Below are 21,604 nucleotides of genomic sequence, written 5' to 3'. Positions count from 1 at the left end.
TATGAAGCTAACACAAAAACCAGAACAATTGTGAAATGCAAGTGAAGATAATCACAGTTAGGTGTGTTGGAAAAAGGGGTGTAGACCCATACCTTATCCCCCGTTGACGGCTGACCTCCGGCGAGATCGAACAGCGAAGACGAGCTCAGGCAAGCTCGCGGAAGGCTACAGGCAAACTCGAGGTCAAACTGCGTCAGGCGGGTCGAGCTGCAGGCGACGACCTTCAAGCGAGGTTGAGAAGCTGTAGGCGAGATTGCGACCCCCTTGGAGGCGAGCTTGAGGGTTTCAGGCGAAGTCGTCGATGAGCTGCAGGCGAGCTTGGAGTTGGGCGAAGGCGAGGTTCGGTTGGCGAACTCGAGTAGGCGGACTCGAAGACCCTCTGCAGGCGAAGTTGAAGTGTAGGCAGGGTTTGAGCTTACAGGCGAACGTTGAGTGTGGGACTGAGCAGGCGAGCTTGAAGTTTCGCCCTTCCCCTTTTTGCCTGCGATGTTAGAGAACAACTGTCTCCAGCTGTTTGGCTAGGGTTTCCCTATTTAAGGGAACCCTATGCACAAGAGAACTCGCGCCGTTGTTCCGTTTTCTTCTTCTCAGCGATTATCTCTGGCGGCGGCCATTTATTGAGCTCAAGATTTTCCTCTAAAAATCTCGCTCATTTAAGGAGAGATTCCTGTAGCAATTTATTGAGGAGAGAGAGAGAGAGAGAGAGAGAGAGAGAGAGAGAGAGAGAGAGAGAGAGGGGGAAGAGAGAGAGAGAGAGAGAGAGAGAGAGAGAGAGAGAGAGAGAGAGAGGAGATTTTCCAAGTTGGAAAATCTCGCACTTTATTTGAACAACAGAGAGTTTTCTGTTGGTTCTTCTTTTGAGAGATCTCAAGTTGAGATCTGCTCTTATACAAGCTTTGTAATTTTCTTTAATATAAAGGAAATTATTTGTGTGGCTCCCGAGGACGTAGGCAAATTGCCAAACCTCGTTAAACTTGGTGTTCTCTGTTATTGTGATTTTTTAATTTGCTGTGATTTTTTTTCCATTACTTAACACAAGATCCAGTAGAGCAAATTCCGCATATGGTTCATATATGACAGGTGGTCGAATAGCTAAGAAGCAGTTGTACCAACGTTTGGTAGGTTGAATCCCCAACAACGGGTATCAGAGCGTATCTGATATTTCCTATCAACTGGTATCAGAGCCCTTGTTCAGATCTGTGTGTAAGAAATGGCAGAAGAAGGCAAATCAAAAATTGAGAAGTTTGAAACATCAGACTTCGCCTACTGGAAGTCACAGATGGAGGACTATCTATACCAGAAGGATCTTTATCATCCGCTGATGGGTAAAGCAAAAGGACAGAAGAAAGAAGAATCCGACGAGGACTGGGAAATATTGGATCGAAAAGCCCTGGGGCAGGTCCGATTGGCCCTCACAAAATCTGTAGCACACAATATATTAATGGAGAAGACGACGGTGGGGCTTATGGAAGTGCTCGCAACGATGTATGAGCAACCGTCAGCTACAAATAAGGTGCATCTCGTCAAGATGCTATTCAACCTCAAGATGGTAGAAGGATGTTCCTTCACGATGCATCTCAACGAGTTCAACATGATTGTTGATCAACTTATTTCAGTCAACATCAAGTTTGATGACGAAGTGCAGACCCTATTTGATACTATCGCAGTTGTCGGATAGTTGGGCAGGTTGCGTGACCGTAATCAACAACTCGACGAGAAAGAATAAGTTGAAGCTGAACAAGGTGGTAGCTATGATTCTATCCGAGGAGGCTAGAAGAAAATCGAATGAATCAGAAGGTTCAGGTTTAGCCCTAAGTCTCGAGCAGAGAGGCATAAGCCATAATAGGAGAAACCAAAACAGGAATCGATCGAAGTCGAAGAAGAAGAGGTCTAACTCGAAGGTGAGACCCATCAAAGAGAAATGTTAGAACTACGGTAAGGAGGGCCACATGTCTTCTACCTGTAAATCACCAAAGAAAAATGAGCAGGAGGATCATATTGTGCAAGATGCATTGATTCTCTCCATGGATAGCGATTCCGATTCATGGGTCATTGATTCGGGAGCCTCTTTCCACGCTACTACTAATAGAATGCTATTTCAGAACTATATAGAAGGGGACTTTGGAAAAGTATACATGGGGGATAATGAACCCTATAGTGTCATTGGAAGAGGCGACGTTCAAATACAATTGAAGGGTTCCAAGTGGTCTCTGAAGAATGTTAGACATGTACCGAAGTTGAAGAGGAATCTTACTTCGGTTGGTCAGCTTGGAGCAGAAGGTTATGTTATAATATTCACCGGAGATTCATGGAAAATCTCCAACGATACAATGGTGGTTGCCCGAGGCAATAAGACCGGTACCTACTACCTAACTTCACACGCGAGTGACACCCTCGCGATTGCCGCAGGCAAGGAGAGCATAGATCTATGGCACAATAGGCTGGGACACATGAGTGAGAAGGGTATGAATGTTCTTCACTCAGAAGGAAAGCTAACAGGCATTGATTCGGTGAAAGTCGGTGTTTGTGAAGACTGCATCTTTGGGAAGCAGAAGAGAGTTAGTTTTCTAAAGGGTGAAAGATCACCTAAAGCTCACAAGCTAGAGCTTGTTCATACAAATATATGGGGTCCAGCTAGCATGTCTTCTCTTGGTGGTTCGGCATACTACGTCACCTTTATTAACGATCACTCGAGGAATGTGTGGGTATACTTCAGGAAGCACAAGTCAGAGGTGTTCAATATCTTCAAGAAGTGAAAAGCCATGGTGGAAAATGAGACATATCTGAAAGTGAAGTGGCTGAGATCAGACAATGATGGAGAATATGAACTGGTGGAGTTCAAGAAGTTCTGTGCTCTGAATGGGATTCGTTTGGAGATGACTACTCCTAGGACGTCGCAACAAAACGGTGTAGCAGAAAGGATGAACAGAATGCTGACAGAGCGTGCAAGGAGCATGGATCTACATGCAAGTCTACCTAAAATCTTTTGGACGGACGCGGTGCATACAGCAGCGTACTTGATAAATCCTGGGCCATCAGTTCTATTGGACTTTGGGATTCCAGAAGAGGTTTGAAGTGGTAAGAAAATTAATCTCTCACACTTGAGAGTCTTTGGTTGTGTGACATATGTCCCTATCAGTGATCATGTTAGAGACAAGCTGGAAGCTAAGTCACTAAAGTGTACATTCATTGGGTACGGCATTGATGAGTTCAGGTATCGTCTTTGGGATGAGAAGAACATGAAGATCATCAGAAGCCGAGACGTCATATTCAATAAGGAAGTGATGTACAAGGTAGGGACAATGCTAAGGCGGGCCAAAGCAGTGGGAGCAGCACTACGTATGCGGACGCATCGAGTACATAGATTTGGAGGAACTTCCAAATGGGGGAGACAACGTCAATTCTGACCAAAGAACGGAGGAGACTCCAGGTGCAGAACCGACTACCCAGGGTGAGGAGCTTATGAGGTCATCCAGGATACCCAAACTGAATCCCAGGTATCTCTCGTCACTAGACTGCATACTTTTGACAGATAGCGGAGAACCAGAATGCTATGAGGAGGCTATGCAAGTGAGCGAATCTCAGCAGTAGGAGCATGCAATGCAGGAAGTGATGGATTCTCTCCACTCGAACAAGACATGGGAGTTAGCCCAGCTACCTGTCCAGAAGAAGGCCCTACATAACAAGTAGGTTTACTGAGTCAAGTAGGAGAGTGATGGAAGGAAGAGATACAAGGCCAAATTAGTCATGAAGGGGTTTGTTTGTTGGAAAATTTTGCAGTAAAAGAAACGAAGGAAAATTGATTTGTATTCCTTTAATCTCAGTTACAATTGGATTTCCTGATTACAAAAGAGAAGAGAATGATCTGGATTCTCTCCTTTGTTTAATTCTGGGTTCTTCACGGTGGCGATGAGATGCCTCCCTCGAATGCTCGCGTCGAGTTTGCTTCTCGTTGACGATCCGACGTCTTGTTTCACTGGAACATAGTCTTCTCCTCACGATTTGACGTTGTGGAGAACTCTGAACGAGTTTAAAACTCTATGAAAGAGTTGATTTAACCGAAAGTCGGTTATAAGCCAAGGATGAAGAAGATCTTATTGCCGATCTCCAAAGCTCCAACCGAAGGATGAAGGATCCTCTTTTCGCTGCCAAGAAGTTCCAACTGACCGAACCCCGAACTGAATTGATTTTCAGTTATTTATAGGGGATTAAGGGGTGTAACCACCTCCTTAATTCGCTCCTAAGTGGGGCTCATGGGAGCGGTTGATAAGCTGCGTTGGGCAGCGGTTGATAAGCTGCGTTGGGCAGCGGTTGATAAGCTGCGTTGGGCAGCGGTTGATAAGCTGCGTTGGGCAGCGGTTGATAAGCTGCGTTGGGCAGCGATTGATAAGCTGCGTTGGGCAGCGATGGAGCTGCGTTCGAGCTGTGCTTGGCAGCGATTGGAGCTGCGTTCGAGCTGTGCTTGGCAGCGATTGGAGCTGCGTTCGAGCTGTGCTTGGCAGCGATTGGAGCTGCGTTCGAGCTGTTGATTAGATTTCTCTGTCTTTATATATGGATGACACCAAAGACCAGTAAAGAAGGTCTTATTCAGGCCATTTGTGACAATTGAGGCATCTCAATAACGCTCTATCAACTGCAGGTCATGATCTCCACTGAGTGTGTCGAATATCATTACACTGCTCATCAGCACCTCTAATGGTTGCTAACATGATATTAGTCATGTTGTTGTCGCAGCCATCAAGATCAATCATCTCACATAAGAAGCTGCATTCGTGTTTATAGCTGTTGAAGCGGCGTAGGTGATTGAATCGGTGTAGTGTCTTGATGATGGTACGCGGGGAGGACTTTCACGTCTTGGTTTGAAGAGATCGTTGATTTATAATCCCTTTCTGTCAGAGTATTGCTAAAGACTGTCGTTTTGTAATCTTTGCTTTAACTCTTTGACATGTGAAAATCTTCGAATTGTAGCCTTCTGGAAGTCGTCAGATTGTAACTTCCATCATCGGTGTTTGATGGGGATCAGCTATCTATTGTGGATTTTTAGACAGCCTACAGAACCCCCTCCAAAGTTTTTGAAAGTTCGCGGTTGACTGGGACGAATTTTCGGAATACTTTGGATCTCAACTCTGATCTTGGAGCTGTTGATTCCTTGTGGTAAAGGATTTGTTCTCTGCACTTGCTTCGAAGGCATCATGGTTGAAGGTATTTTCCACGTAGGACCTGTGTGAAGGTATGCGCCATAATCCTGCTTCTGGACTGTGGGGGAGGACCCTGCATTTTGAACTTGAGATGCGGGTCTCACCCTTGCATGTTGAATTTGGAACACGGGTGTGACCTCGGCGTTTGGTTTTTGCATCGCGGGTCTGACCTCAACGTTTTGACTTAAGACATAGAAGTGGTTTCCGTACATTTTTGACTAAGTCTTTGAGACTTGTCTTTGGCTCATCTGTTTTAAGTCTCGGCTCACATCCATAAGCTGATGGGCCTGCAAACGTGCATAGGATTTTTGGAAAACCCTCAGCCATCAACGGATTTGATAAGCGTTATTTCTTCCTGTGTTACTTAAAACACCGAAAGAAAGTTGGAAGTGCCAGAAGTATAGTATTAACTTGGCATGAATTTTCACTTAGAGTGAAATTCATAAATTTTCTTTATTATCACTAGGATAATTCCAGAAAATATTTAATCCACTGGGGATTTTATAATGACAACTTGCTATTCTTGTTGAAAAATGATTAACAAGTTCATTGAGGGGTTTGACTGTTAGAGGTGTGATGTTAACCTAACAGTATTTTTATGGACCTATCGCTCCGTTGACGAGAGTCGATAAGTGGAAAGTGTTGCGATCGGAGCAACTTTGAGGACCTATCTGATTTTGTCAGAGGTGTGATATTAACGTGACAGGAAGAATATTGCGATCGGGGCAATTTTGAGGACCTATTGCTCTATTGGGGAGAGTCGATAAGTGGATTTTGTCAGAGGTATGATGTTAACGTGATAGGAAGGTGTTGCGATTGGAGCAACTTTGTGGACTTATCATCCGATTGAAGAGGATTGATAAGTAGGTTGTCAGAGGTATGATGTTAACGTGACAAGAATGTGTTGCGATTGGAGCAACTTTGAGGACTTATCATCCTATTGAAGAGGATTGATAAGTGTGTTTTGTCAGAGGTTTAGTGTTAACGTGACAGGATTTGTGTTGCGATGAGAGCAACTTTGTAGACTTATCATCCTATTGACGAGGATTGATAAGTGGATTTTGTCAGAGGTTTAGTGCTAACGTGACAGGATTTGTGTTGCGATTGGAGAAACTTTGTGGACTTATCATCCTATTGAAGAGGATTGATAAGTTGGTTTCGTCAGAGGTGTATTGTTAACGTGACATGATTTGTGTACTTGTGATTTGAACAAGATTTTGGGGACTAGCGTCTCGCTGGGGAGAATTGCTAAGTGAGTTTATCATCAGAAGCGATGAATTTTGATACTAAGATTTTGAAGACTTAGTATCTTGTTGGGGAAGATTGTGATTTGAGTAATTTCGAGGACCTATCATCCTATTGACAAGGATTGATAAGTTGATTATCAGAGGTGTATTGTTAACGTGACAAATTGGGAGTGATGCAAGCTGCATTCATACTCTGTGGGGTGATGATCGTCAGAAGTGTAATGTTAGCTTGACGATGTGAAAGATTTATTACTCTTAATCCAATGGATTCCAAGTAACCAACCCCCAGTCTTGATTAAGACTTCGCAGGGGCATAAAAAGAGATAGACAAGGCACATCACCTAGTGGGGCACTATCCATGTAGTCGGAATAGAGGCACATCACCTGGTAGGCCATTATCTGATGAGTTTGACTATCAGAGGTAACTGTTAACGTGATAGTTTTGTGGACCCGCCATCCTACTTGAAGAGGATTGGTGGGGGAATTTGGAGGGAAAGGACTATCAGAGGTGACGGTTAACATGATAGTTTTGGTGGACCCGCCATCCTACTTGAAGAGGATTGGTGGGGGGATTTGGTGGAAAAGGACTATCAGAGGTGACGGTTAACGTGATAGTTTTGGTGGATTTTATGGTTGACGGAGGTGTTCTATTGAACATGACAACTCAGAAAATTTATTATTCATAATCCAATGAACTACAAATAAACCAACCCCCAGTCTTGAACAAGTGCAGGGGGAAAAAGGGTAGACATGGCACATCGCCTAACGGGCCACTATCTAATTAGGTTGACTATCAGAGGTAATTGTTAACGTGATAGTTATTGGACCTGCCATCCTACTGAAGAGGATTGGCTTCAGTGGTTGTAGTATCTTCCCTTTCTGACTGAGAAGATTGGGCTTGGTCTGATTGCTCGGGCTGATCCTGCCTACTTTGTTCTTCAGCTTTGATCCTGACAATAATCTTTTGAGCCTGTTCGCCTTGAGAGATTAGTTGTCTCCAGGAACGGCATTCTGCAACTCCCATTCGGGCTAGGAGGTCGGTTTGCAAATTGTGCCGACAAGTCTCCACTAGGGTAGACTGTGTCATACCTGACGAACACCGGAGAGCCATGGTTCGGAACCTCTTGACGAAGGCTTTGACGTACTCCCTCTTCTTCTGCTTAGTGGCGAGAAGGGTATGGATGGAGACTTCTGTATCATCTTCAAAGAATCTTGACAGGAAGAGTCTCTCTAGATCTGCCCACTTTTGGATACATCCGGCAGGCAATTTTCTGAACCATTCAAAGGCAACTCACTTGAGGGTGCCAATGAATAATCGAGCCAGTATGGCGTCATTTGATATCACATTCCCAGTCTGTGACTTGAAATGATAGATATGTTGGTTCGGTGATCCCGTGCCATCAAAAGTTTGTAGCGTTGGGACCTCGAATTTTGGAGGTTAAGGGGCTGCATCTCATTCGGCAGGATAGGGTCTGACAACTCCCTCTTCTTGGAGCTCGCCTCTGTTAGAAATAGCATTGAGGCGGGCTTCCAATTCTTCCATTTTGGCAGACTGGAGATTCTGTTCGTTTTCCGTCTCTCTTCCTCCATCAGAGGAAGATTCTAGGTTGTGGGCTTCTTGATCAGAAGCCGTGTCATCAACCACTTTTTCCTTCCCTTTGCTTGTGTGAGGTCGGGATGAAGACGTTTTTCCTCTCCAGGAGGATTCTTGCCTAGGTGGCGAATCTGTCTTCTGAGATTTAGCCTTGTCTGCGACGAGTTGAGTCAACAGGGCCATGAGTTCATTGAGGGTCTTCTGCTGTGATTTGAGCATGACGTCTTGCTCAGCAACCCTCTTTGAAAGATCTTCAGAATGTTCTGCCATGTGGGTGAAGCTCTCATGCCCAAAGAAAGAGCTTGATGATTGAGACTCCGCAATGGCTGAGTGTTCATCATCGGAATTAGTTCCTGTGGCTAACCTCCGATAGTTGACAGGGGGAATGGCTCCTGTTCGCGTCTGAGTGCGTTGGTAGATTCCTTCAAACTCGTTAGCGATTTCTCTGACGGTCGGTGAACGATTTGTCTCAGAGTCATTGGAACTAGGAGCTGAGATTTTTCCTCTGCCGATCACATTGATAGTGACCCCAAGATATTCGGTCTTTGGAGACTTCTTCTTGTGCGAACGTCGTCGTTGGTTAGGCAAGGCAACGTTCGTTAATTGGTCGAACACCAATGGTTTGGCCGCATATGAGCAGCATTGACATTTCGAGAGGACCGTAGGAATCAGTCGTTCAAATTGGAATGAACACATGAATTGTTGCATCGGTTTTTCTCTCGATATGAACTCTCTCAAATCTGTTGTAAATATTTGAAGAGAATTACTCACTGATTGTGAGGTTTGAATTGGAACCCCCAGTCCATGATTGGACGGGACTGGCTCTTGGTGAGCATGGATATGGTTGAGATACCTTGAATCCAAAGACTTCTTATATCCGACCCTCGATCTAATCGCGCTACGCAGAGTATTCGGGGGTCTCGCTGACCGGTCAGCGAGCCGGGGGTCCAGGGGGCGGCGCGCCCCTGGCCAGGGGGTCCGGGGGGGATGGAATACCCCCCGGCGGGGTTCGGGGCAGCGCCCCGAAGCTCCACGGTATACACCAGGTTCTGTATTAGATTTCGTCACCCGAACGCATGCTTGAGAGTTGCGTTCAGTTAATGGAACGCACTCCTGAAGACTGCATTTTGACTGTACAATGCACCACTGAGGGCTGCGTTCAGTCTTATTCACACAGAGCCTATGTTTGGGCTCATAGACGCAAGGCTTGCGTTCTGAAGCAGAAACGCAGAGCACATGGTCGCGTTTAGGCTCACAAACACGAAGCTCGTGCTGACTTGAAGATCGACATTCACAGAGATGTGCTCGTCGTAGGGATCTCCTCCTGCGTCGAGCGACGTTCTTCTTAGCCTGCTTCAAGGCCTTTGTCGCCTCCATGGGCATCTTTCGACCCGATACCCGTCGTCTTGGCGCGGGTTTGGCTGAAGCTGAGCCCACTCCATCGGGGGAGGGGCTGTCCGAGCAGTCTTCCTTAGGCGGTTCGGCTGCAATTGGAGCAGTTGGAGCTTTAGTCTCTTTGGAGACTTTGTGGATCTTGCGCATAGCCTTAGGGCTAAGGGATCCGGAGGAGATAGCCTCGGCTGCAATTGGAGCAGTTGGAGCTTTAGTCTCTTTGAAGACTTTGTGGATCTTGCGCATAGCCTTGGGGCTAAGGGATCCGGAGGAAAGGGCTTCCTCATACTTGGCTTGATCGAACTCGATGATCAGATTTTTAACGGTCGTTCCTGTGAGGTGGACGTTGGATTGCACCACCACTTCTTCGTCAGAGAAGCTAGTCCCCAGCGGAGTCGCCATCTTTTGTTTGTTGGAAAATTTTGCAGTAAAAGAAACGAAGGAAAATTGATTTGTATTCCTTTAATCTCAGTTACAATTGGATTTCCTGATTACAAAAGAGAAGAGAATGATCTGGATTCTCTCCTTTGTTTAATTCTGGGTTCTTCACGGTGGCGATGAGATGCCTCCCTCGAATACTCGCGTCGAGTTTGCTTCTCGTTGACGATCCGATGTCTTGTTTCACTGGAACGTGATCTTCTCCTCACGATTTGACGTTGTGGAGGACGTGCGTGGCAAGTTTAAAACTCTATGAAAGAGTTGATTTAACCGAAAGTCGGTTATAAGCCAAGGATGAAGAAGATCTTGTTGCCGATCTCCAAAGCTCCAACCGAAGGATGAAGGATCCTCTTTTCGCTGCCAAGAAGTTTCAACAGACCGAACCCCGAACTGAATTGATTTTCAGTTATTTATAGGGGATTAAGGGGTGTAACCACCTCCTTAATTCGCTCCTAAGTGGGGCTCATGGGATGTAACCGCCCCTTAAATCACTCCTGAGTGGAGTTGTGATCCCCTCAGATCGTGAGAAACGGTTTTGGAACCGTTCAGCTCGTGTTTGAACGAGTCAAATGCAAAATCCGCGTTCTGGCGTGAATTCTGCGTTCAAACGCACCGTCTGGAAGCTCGGACGCAGTGTTTTCTTGGAAGTTGCGTTTGGCGGCTTGGAAGCTGCGTTTGGCAGCTGATGGAAGCAGCGTTTGGCAGCGTTTGGCAGCGGATGGAAGCTGTGTTCGGCAGCGATTGGTAAGCTGCGTTGGGCAGCGATTGATGAGCTGCGTTGGACAGCGATAGAGCTGCGTTTGGCAGCGGTTGATGAGCTGCGTTGGGCAGCGATAGAGCTGCGTTTGGCAGCGGTTGGTAAGCTGCGTTGGGCAGCGTTTGGCAGCAGATGGCAGCTGCGTTTGAGCTGCGTTTGCAGCTTTTGGAGCTATGTTTGCGCTGCGTTCGTGGCTATGAACACGGTGCGTCTTGATGCTGGTGTGCGGGGAGGACTTCCGCAGTTTGATTTGAAGAGACCGTCGATTTGTAGTCTCTTTCTGTCGAAGCGTTGCAAAGATCGTCATTTTGTAATCTTTGCTTTAGCTCTCTGATATGTGAGAGTCGTCAGATTGTAACTCCCGATGTTGATTATGAAGGCTGTTTGATTAGAGCTTCCATCAGTTGTCGTGAAGGTCGTCAGATTGTAACCTTTAGCGACCTACGTGAAAGTCTTCAAATTGTAACCTTCTGGAAGTCGTCAGAGTGTAACTTCCATCATCGTTGTTTTGATGGGGATCAGCTATCTATTGTGATTTTTAGACAGCCTACAGGGTTCCAATAGCGGGAAGGAGTGGATTATACGAAGATATTTTCCCCCGTTGTGAAGCTCACAACCATCAGGGTGGTGTTGAGCTTAGTAGCTACTAAAAATCTCTACCTTGAGCAGTTAGATATGAAGACTGTCTTTCTTCATAGCGACTTGGATGAAGAAATCTACATGAACCAACCTGTTGGCTTCATTGAGGAAGGAAAGGAAGAGATGGTGTGTAGGCTCAAGAAGAGCTTATACGGATGGAAACATGACCCAAGACAGTAGTATAAGAAGTTCGATAATTTCATGCAGAGCATTGGCTCTGGCAGATGCAATTCAGATCATTGTTGTTACTTCAAGAGGTTTGAGTCCAGCTATATCGTGTTATTATTATATGTTAATGACATGTTAGTTGCAGGATCATGTTTACAGGAGATAAACAAGCTGAAGAAGCAGTTAGCAAAGGAGTTTTCCTTGAAGGATCTGGGTGCAGCGAAGCAGATTCTTAGGATGTGGATCAGCCGGCATGTGGCTGAGGGGATGTTGAAGTTGAGTCAGTCTGAATACATTGAGAAAGTAATTCAGAGATTCAATATGCAGAATGCTAAGGTCGTTAGCACGCCCCTTGGAAGCCAGTTCAAGTTATCTGGTGAGCAATCACCCAAGACTGATGTAAGGAAGGAGCACATGAGGAAGGTACCGTATTCATCAGCCATTGGTAGTCTGTGTTGGCCTTCTTGTTTTGATAATGTTTAACAAACAATTTACAACTAATGTTGTTTGTCTAGTGCTTGTGTTATCTATTCATTGTAGACAAACAACTTGTTGGAGGATGGATGGAATAGAGCTTCAACGATCATATCCAAAGGAGGTTGGCGGAATGTCGGTGAAGCAACGTTTCAATTAAAGTTCAAGATCCAAGTTCAAGCTTCATCCGCGAGATTACCAAGTCAAGCTTATTGAAGATCAAGATCATTGCTTAGGTAATTTAGTTTAGGAATTTATATTATGTGTGTTAGTACTTTAAGCTCAATCATATACACACATACACATTTTGGTTTTTGTATATATATAGTTATATATATACATATATGTTTTGGTTTGATAGTTTTCAAGTTCTACTATGAAACAATTGAATATAATTAGAAAACATATTTTTGTTTCATACTCATATGCATATATATGATTTCATCAATATCAATTTTACTTAGTTAAATGAAATCATGTTTTAGTGCATTATATGTGTATTTTGATAAAACACTACATTCATTGTTTATAGACTTCATAACAATAGTTTACATCTTTCTTCAAGTCTATAAAATCATTTTGTAAAGTTTCAAAAGTTGGTTTAGCCAAAATGTCAAAATTCACATGTTTACATTTTCGTGTTTTGGACTATTTTGCAAAATAAAGATATTTTTCATTTGGGAAGTTCTTTTTCAAAATTTTTTAATGTCTACAATCATTCCCCAAAGTTTTACATTTTTTCACATGTTTACATTTTCACATGTTTACATTTGGGAAGTCCTTTTTCACATGTTTACATTTTCATGTCTACAATCATTCCCCAAAGTTTTATATTTTTTGGAATTTTTTTGATATTTTTAAACAGTGTTTTAAAATCAGAAAAACAGTTTTCAGAACCTGTCATATCAGTTTTCGGTCGACCGCACCGGTCGACCGCTCGTTTGTTCTTTCGACAGCAGAGAGTTCGTCGGTCGACCGCCGCGGTCGACCGAGAGCTTCCTTCGGTCAACCGCACCGGTCGACCGGATAAGTCAGCTGGTGTTTTTCTCGTGTTTGACCTGGATAGCGGTCGACCGAAATTTCCGTCGGTCGACCGATCGTTTCTGTCGGTCGACCGCGAATTTCTTCAGTCGATCGCCGCTCATTCTGACTGCTTCCAACGGCTATTTTTGTTACCGTTGCTGGGGTGTTTTTGGTCTTTCTGTTTTGGGGTTTTGGCTGAGATTTCAAGTGGGTATAAATACCCCATTGCTGATCTCTTTTCAAAAATCTAAGAAGTTTTTAAACAAGTTTTAAACAAGGGTTTAAGTGTGTTTAAGGGTTTGTTTTGTTTGTGAAGAAGTTTTCACAAGTGGAGGAGATCATCTTCTTGTTTGGGCTCCAATCTTCATCTCTTCATCTTGTCTTCCATTGAGAAGTTTTCTAAACTCTACTCTAGCTTTCATTTGTTATTTTTCAATTATCATTTCTATTAAAGCTAGTTTATATTGAGTTTAGATTTGATTTTGATTTCACTCATTGTTACACACACCCACTTTGAGCTTATTGTATTTGCATACATAATATATTAGGGTTGTGAGAGTTGTAGCATTGAGTGTGAGCTTTTATTGTGTTCTCATCCATATTAGAGAACAATTTATATTTGTTACATTGTGAGATTGTTAGGTTTTCGGTGAGCTAGAAACCGAGTGTGGTGTGAAAGTTTTCGGTGAACTAGAAAACCGATTGTGAAGAGTGACGTTGATCGGTGAGCGTTCGCGGTCGACCGCGATTTTCCTCGGTCGACCGCTGCAGTTCTAACGGCTCTTTTTAGAGCCGTTGCAGAATGGTTTTTTGGTCATTTTGTTTGGGTTTTTGGGTGAGGTCTTGGAGGCTATAAAAACCCTCTTTGATCTCAGTTTTCATGTACTCAAGAAATGTTTTAAACAAGTTTAAAGAGTTTTAAACAAGGGTTTAAGTGTGTTTTAGTGTTTGTTTGGTTTGAAGATTGTTTTCACAAGTGGAGGAGATCATCTTCTTGTTTGGGCTCCAATCTCCATCTCTCCATCTTGTCATCTATTGGAGAAGTTTTCTAAACTCTATCTAGCTTTACATTTGCTTAGTTATTTGATTATCATTCTTTAAAGCTAGTTTTTATATTGAGTTTAGATTTGATTATATTATCTCATTGTTACACACACCCACTTGAGCTTATTGTATTTGCATACATAGTATATTAGGGTTGTGAGAGATTGTAACATTGAGTTGTGCTTAATTGAGTTCTCCCCTTGTATGAGAGAACAAATCATTTATTTGTTACATTGTGAGTGTTGTAAGGTTTTCGGTGAGCTAGAAAACCGAGTGTGTTGTGAAATTTTTGGTGAACTAGAAAACCGAGTGTGAGGAGTGAACGTTGTTCGGTGAGCGTTGAAAACCGACACTGTGTGGTTGTAAACGTTATTCGGGTGAGCGTAGAAAACCCGGTTGTGATAGTGGATTTCTCCCCGGGAGTGAGGAACGGAGACGTAGGACGGAAGATCCGAACTCTGTGATCATATAGTGTGTTTGAGTGTGCTTTGGTGTTCATTTATATTCATGCTCATATCTTATATCGCCATTGTCATTAGCTTATTATTTATATGATCCACTATCTAGTTCATATTGTTTACCCTTGTGTTAGTTTTCATATCCTTGCATATATCATAGGATATACCTCTTTGTTGTTCATATTGCTTATCCTAGCTTATATATAGTTGTTATATTTCATAGTGGAATAAGAATGATCATCGTATGTTTACAATGAACAATATTTTGTTAGAATATTTGCTAAATGCTTTTAATTCATCTATGTCTAACAAGTTTGTTCATTTTGATAGTGCTTACAAAGTTTGGAAATTTATAGAAGCACATCAAGGGGACTTGGAGGCGATCCAACAAGCTTTGGAGGATCTAACTTCAAGTTCATACGGAGCAACATGCACACGGCCACTAGGCGATAGCCCTAGTGAGGTTTGCGAGTTCGAAACAACTAATGATTTATCTAGTGATGAACTTGCGTGTGCTAGTGAAAAATTATTGCATGCCTTTAACAAATTGCAAAATGATTTTAATGATTTAAAAAGCAAGCATGATGTTTTAAAATCCGATCATGAGAAGCTAGCTTCCAATTTTGATATCATTTCCAAAGAAAATGTTGCTCTTAAAGAAAGTAATGATATGTTAAAATTGGAAAATGAGAAATTATCATCATCCATTTCTAGCTTATCTCATGCTAAGATTGATGCCATGTTAGAAGTAGAGAACATAAAGAATGATACAGCTTCTTTTATAAATAACTATTTATGTTCTACTTCTAAAAATGCATATGTGCCTAAAAATGAAGATTTGAATCTTATGAAAAATAGTATTTCATCTTTAGATTCAACTTTGAAAATATGCATTAATAATCATAAGAGGCTTATGGACATGTGTGCCAAGACTAAATCAAAATCATCTACTCATTATGCACACATGTATAGCAAAACTTATAAGTGTTCTATTTGCGGCCGTCAAGGTCATTTAGCTAAGTTTTGTTATGATGCACACAAACATAAGAATTCTAATGTTCCTTGTGCATCTTATGTAGCTTCTTCATCTTGTACACTTACACATTCACATGCTCATTCTCACAAAGTTCATCATAAGCATGCTAGTGTGTTCAAGTGTGATTATTGTGGTCGTTTTGGTCATTTGGCCAAATATTGCTTTGATTTGAAAAGAAAATCTCATTTGACAAATGCTTCCAATAGACCACATGTTTTTAAATGTGATGTTTGTGGTAGGTTTGGACATCTTGCTAAATTTTGTTTTGATATACAAAAAGCTTCTAAATTGCAATATGTTCCAAATAGACCATTGTTTAAGAATGTTTCTCATTTGCAAAATAATTTTAAAAGAAAATCTTTATTTGCAAATGATTCCCGTGCACGAGCTAATGGTCCACAAAAACAAATGGATCTCTTTCATTGCACAAATTGCAATCGGAAGGGTCATTTGAATGAATATTGTTTTGACCATATTAGTGCACCACATATACCTAAGAGGGTTCATAACCCTAAGGTTTTGAGCTTAAATGATAGGGGTCATGTCCCTAAATCTTTTGGTACCAAGAGTTCTTGGGTACAGAAACAAATTTGATTTTCAAACTAAGAGTTTTAATGTTTTTATCCTTCTTTGTCTTGGTTTTGAAAATTATACTTTGAAATCTTTTTATATGAAAACCAATTTTTCTTGTATCAAATCTTTTGTTTTCATGATTATTATTATATATAACCCTCCGGATTTATTAGGTGTTTATTCCCAAATCATGTTTACCGGATGCTAAAATGTTCATATGGGTTAATACTAGCTCAAGAGCTAGATAGAGTTGCCTCTCTTGATTTTTGAAAATCAATGATGATTTGGTTTTATGATTTAAACTTTGATTTATGATTTCAATTGGTTGGTTTGTTTTTATTTAAAAACTTTTTACATGATTCTCATGTTTCTCTTCTTTTGATTTCATACATTGGCTTTTATGATATGAGACAATATGTTCATCTTGATATATTTATATATGTTCTCATTATCTCTTGATTGTGAGTGATTTTTGGCATATTATTTATGCTTGCTCACATGTTTGCCATGATCTTTTATTTCATATATTCTATATGGCATTTTGATAGGGGAGCAATCCCTATATCTTTCTATATGTTATACTCACCTATGCTTATTGATAGGGGGAGCTTTCGCTCTCTTAATTCTTTTGTCCCCTTTTTGATGTTATCAAAGGGGGAGAAATATTGTGAGTATATTCTTTCTTGTTGGGCGCACTGCGGCTATCTCAGGCCGAGTACATTAGACGGGTGCTTGAGAGATTCGGGATGAGTGGTGCTTGTTGGCCTTCTTGTTTTGATAATGTTTAACAAACAATTTACAACTAATGTTGTTTGTCTAGTGCTTGTGTTATCTATTCATTGTAGACAAACAACTTGTTGGAGGATGGATAGAATAGAGCTTCAACGATCATATCCAAAGGAGGTTGGCGGAATATCGGTGAAGCAACGTTTCAATTAAAGTTCAAGATCCAAGTTCAAGCTTCATCCGCGAGATTACCAAGTCAAGCTTATTGAAGATCAAGATCATTGCTTGGGTAATTTAGTTTAGGAATTTATATTATGTGTGTTAGTACTTTAAGCTCAATCATATACACAAATACACGTTTTGGTTTTTGTATATATATAGTTATATATATACAAATATGTTTTGGTTTGATAGTTTTCAAGTTCTACTATGAAACAATAGAATATAATTAGAAAACATATTTTTGTTTCATACTCATATGCATATATATGATTTCATCAATATCAATTTTAGTTAGTTAAATGAAATCATGTTTTAGTGCATTATATGTGTATTTTGATAAAATACTACATTCATTGTTTATAGACTTCATAACAATAGTTTACATCTTTCTTCAAGTCTATAAAATCATTTTGTAAAGTTTCAAAAGTTGGTTTAGCCAAAATGTCAAAATTCACATGTTTACATTTTCGTGTTTTGGACTATTTTGCAAAATGATGATATTTTTCATTTGGGAAGTCCTTTTTCGAAACCAGTCGTTGTAGCATGTTTATTATCATGTCTACAATCATTCCCCAAAGTTTTACATTTTTTGGAATTTATTTGATATTTTTAAACAGCATTTTAAAACCAGCAAAACAGGTTTCAGTTTCTGTCATATCTGTTTTCGGTCGACCGTACCGGTCGACCGAACCTGAGTTCATATTCTCACTGGGCGACAGAGAGTCTGTCGGTCGACCGGTCCGGTCGACCGAAAGCTCCATCGGTCAACCGCACCGGTCGACCGACGATGGTCCAGAACGTTTTCTTCGTGTTTTTGCTCTCATCGGTCGACCGACGGGATTTTCGGTCGACACCTCAGATTTTATAAGCAAGCAAGAGAATGGTTTAAAAGATTTTAACAAGAGTTTAAGCTTGTTTTAAGCTTGTTTAAGGGTTTGATTTAAAGCTGTTTTGTTTTTCACAAGTGGAGGAGATTATCTTCTTGTTTGGGCTTCAATCTCCATCTCTCCATCTTGTTATTCAGAGAAGAATCTCTAAACTCATTTCTAGCTATTTATTATTTTGTTTATAATTTCTATATGCTAGATTTTAATTGAGTTTAGTTTTGATTTTGATTTCACTCATTGTTTACACACACTCACTTGAGCTTATTGTATTTGTATTCATAATATATTAGGGTTGTGAGAGTTGTAACATTGAGTGTGGGCTTTTATTGTGTTCTCATCCATATTAGAGAACAATTTATATTTGTTACATTGTGAGATTGTTAGGTTTTCGGTGAGCTAGAAACCGAGTGTGTTGTGAAGTTTTCGGTGAACTAGAAAACCGAGTGTGAGGAGTGAACGTTGTTCGGTGAGCGTTGAAACCGACACTGTGTGGTTGTAAACGTTATTCGGGTGAGCGTAGAAAACCCGGTCGTGATAGTGGATTTCTCCCCGGGAGTGGGGAGCGGAGACGTAGGACGGAAGGTCCGAACTCCGTGATCATATAGTGTGTTTGAGTGTGCTTTGGCGTTCATTTATATTCATGCTCATATCTTATATCGCCACTGTCATTAGCTCATTATTTATATGATCCACTATCTAGTTCATATTGTTTACCCTTGTGTTAGTTTTTATATCCTTGCATATATCATAGGATATACCTCTTTGTTGTTCATATTGCTTATCCTAGCTTATATATAGTTGTTATATTTCATACTTGCTAGGATAACTTATTAATTAATTTTAATTGGCATTTAATCAGATTAGATTAGCATAAGACCCTAACCCCCCCCCCCCCCCTCTAGGGTCTAATAGTCTGATGTACGCAATGGTTTGCACGAGGTCGGATATTGCCCATGTAGTGGGAGTTGTGAGCAGGTTTGCCAGCAATCTAGGGAAATAACATTAAGAGGCCGTGAAGTGGATATTACGATATCTGAAAGGGACTACGAATATGCCACTGTGTTTCGGAAGAAAGGAGTTGGTACTACAGGGATATGTGGATGCGGATTTCATCGGTGATCATTATACAAGGTGAAGCACAACGGGTATGTTTATACCTTAAGGTCGACAGCAGCGAGCTGATCTCACATTTGCAGAAGATTGTAACGTTGTCCACAACTGAGGCAGAGTATGTCGCAGTGACAGAGGCGAGCAAGGAAATGATTTGGTTAACCAGGTGCCTGGAAGAGTTTGGTCTGAAGTGGGGGAACGAAGTTCTTTATTGTGATAGCAAGAGTGCTATACACCTTGCCAAGAACCCAGTATTTCATGCCAGAACGAAGCACATTGAGTTATGTTACCACTTCATACGCTCAATGATTGAGGATGGGAAGTTACAGTTGGAGAAGATTTTGTGGAGTTAAAATCCTACAGATATGTTAACTAAGGCAGTCACCATTCAGAAACTGGAGTTGTGCACAATTTCAGTTGGCCTTCATATGTAAGGGATGAGGGCGGAGCCACACAGGAGAAGATGCTTGTTAAGAGAGAGTCTGCTGATGACGAATTGGTTTCCAAGTGGGAGATTGTTGGAAAAAAAGGGTGTGGACCCATACCTTATCCGCCGTTGACGGCGACCTCCGGCGAGATCGAACAACGAAGACGAGCTCAGGCGAGCTCGCGGAAGGCTACAAGCGAACTCGAGGTCGAACTGCGTAAGGCGGGTCGAGCTGAAGGCGATGACTTTCAAGCGAGGTTGAGAAGCTGTAGGCGAGATTGCGACCCCCTTGGAGGCGAGCTTGAGGGTTTCAAGCGAAGTCGTCGATGAGCTACAGGCGAGCTTGGAGTCGGGCGAAGGCGAGGTTCGGTTGGCGAACTCGAGCAGGCAGACTCGAAGACCCTCTGCAGGCGAAGTTGAAGTGTAGGCAGGGTTTGAGCTTACAGGCGAACGTTGAGTGCGGGACTGAGCAGGCGAGCTTGAAGTTTCGCCCTTCCCCTTTTGCCTGCGATGTTGGAGAACAACTGTCTCCAGCTGTTTGGCTAGGGTTTCCCTATTTAAGGGAACCCTATGCACGAGAGAACTCGCGCCGTTGTTCCGTTTTCTTCTTCTCAGCGATTATCTCTGGCGGCGACCATTTATTGAGCTCAAGATTTTCCTCTGAAAATCTCGCTCATTTAAGGAGAGATTCCTGTAGCAATTTATTGAGGAGAGAGAGAGAGGGAGAGAGGAGATTTTCTAAGTTGGAAAATCTCGCACTTTATTTGAACAACAGAGAGTTTTCTGTTGGTTCTTCTTTTGAGAGATCTAAAGTTGAGATCTGCTCTTATTCAAGCTTTGTAATTTTCTTTAATATAAAGAAAATTATTTGTGTGGCTCCCGAGGACGTAGGCAAATTGCCGAACCTCGTTAAACTTGGTGGTCTCTGTTCTTGTTATTTTTTGATTTGCTGTTATTTCTTTTTTTCATTGCTTAACACAAGATCCGGTAAGGCAAATTCCACATAGGGTTTATATTTGACAGGTGGTCGGTTAGCTAAGGAGCAGTTGTACCAACGTTTGGTAGCTTGAATCCCCGACAACAGGTATCAGAGCGTATCTGATATTCCCTATCAGGGTGAACAACGAATGCTAGTGGATATGTTATGCTCTCTATACAGCATTTTCTGAACGTAATCATGACATGTTTCTGTCCATCAATGATGTTGCAAAGTTCAACTAACAAACTCTACTTCTCTCTTAACTGTAACTTCATACTGGAGGATATAAATTTGGCAGACCATTTTATCTCCAAGATCCCGTTTAAAGTGGATATTGTGTTTCATTTGTTACCTTGTATTAGCTTAACCATTTCAACATAAACAAATAAATGTTTAAATGTTTCTACTCTTATCCATGCAGCAAAAATGACCGAAGACATTATGTATTGTCAGGATTATTTGCAACATGATCTAATTGGTTTACTATGAAAGTGTAGTACTTACCACTGCTATTTTTCGCTGACCTCCTCTTAAGGAAAATACTGACAGCAAGGATAAGCATGAATGTGATTACTACAAAGATAACCATGCTGATAATAATGATGTTCCTCTTCCCTACAACAACAGAGAATTAGTCTTATTTTGATGAAAGTGATAATGAAAAATGATACTATAAATTGAATTAATACCATAGTGCATCAATGAATGTTAAAGATTATCATGTTTATTTGTTAAAACATAAATAACATTTTAGAACATTCATTTGTTCCTTTCTTTTCTCTTTTAAAAGATAATATATTTTATAAGATATTGAAACAAAACTAGAAGGGAAGTTTTACGGCCGTCCGTAAAAATAAGGAAATTATGCAGAATCAAACAACCACAGGATCTACTGCGACTTTGCACCTAAATCCTGCACGATTAAAATGATAAGAACTAATGAAGTGTAGCTATATAATTACTCTTTTCTGCATCATTATTCATTGGGCCATTACTTACTCACGACCAAGCCCATCGTAAATGCTGAGAGAAGGCAAACTAAAAAGGAGAAAAAAAAAGAAAAAGAAAAAGGAACAAAGTGAAAATGATCTACTTCATTCCTCTACTGCTGTAATCCCTTTGGTTCGCTTCTAACTTTGGTTAGAGATGGATTTGTTTGACCTTCCGACTAGAGACCAATTTTGATTTTACATTCTTTTTCATTCCTCTAGA

At 41.5% G+C, this 21,604-nt stretch overlaps 1 protein-coding gene across 4 annotated transcripts in view; it reads right to left on the bottom strand.

Moving 5' to 3' along the window:
- The window catches only part of LOC109825586 (cysteine-rich receptor-like protein kinase 15), a 51,740-nt gene that overhangs the window by 13,961 nt on the left and 16,175 nt on the right, over window positions 1-21,604 (bottom strand). For 3 of the 4 annotated variants that reach the window (XM_020392442.1, XM_020392444.1, XM_020392445.1), the window contains exon 2: window positions 20,897-21,007. The exons of the other annotated variant lie outside the window; for it this stretch is intronic. In XM_020392442.1, coding sequence (XP_020248031.1) covers window positions 20,897-21,007 — 111 coding nt within the window. The remainder of the gene's footprint in view (window positions 1-20,896; window positions 21,008-21,604) is intronic. 4 annotated transcript variants of the gene reach the window in all.

This window comes from Asparagus officinalis, chromosome 10 (genome assembly GCF_001876935.1).
Source record: "Asparagus officinalis chromosome 10, Aspof.V1, whole genome shotgun sequence".
NCBI classification, from domain to species: domain Eukaryota; kingdom Viridiplantae; phylum Streptophyta; class Magnoliopsida; order Asparagales; family Asparagaceae; genus Asparagus; species Asparagus officinalis.
This window is presented reverse-complemented; position numbering and strand designations above follow the sequence as displayed.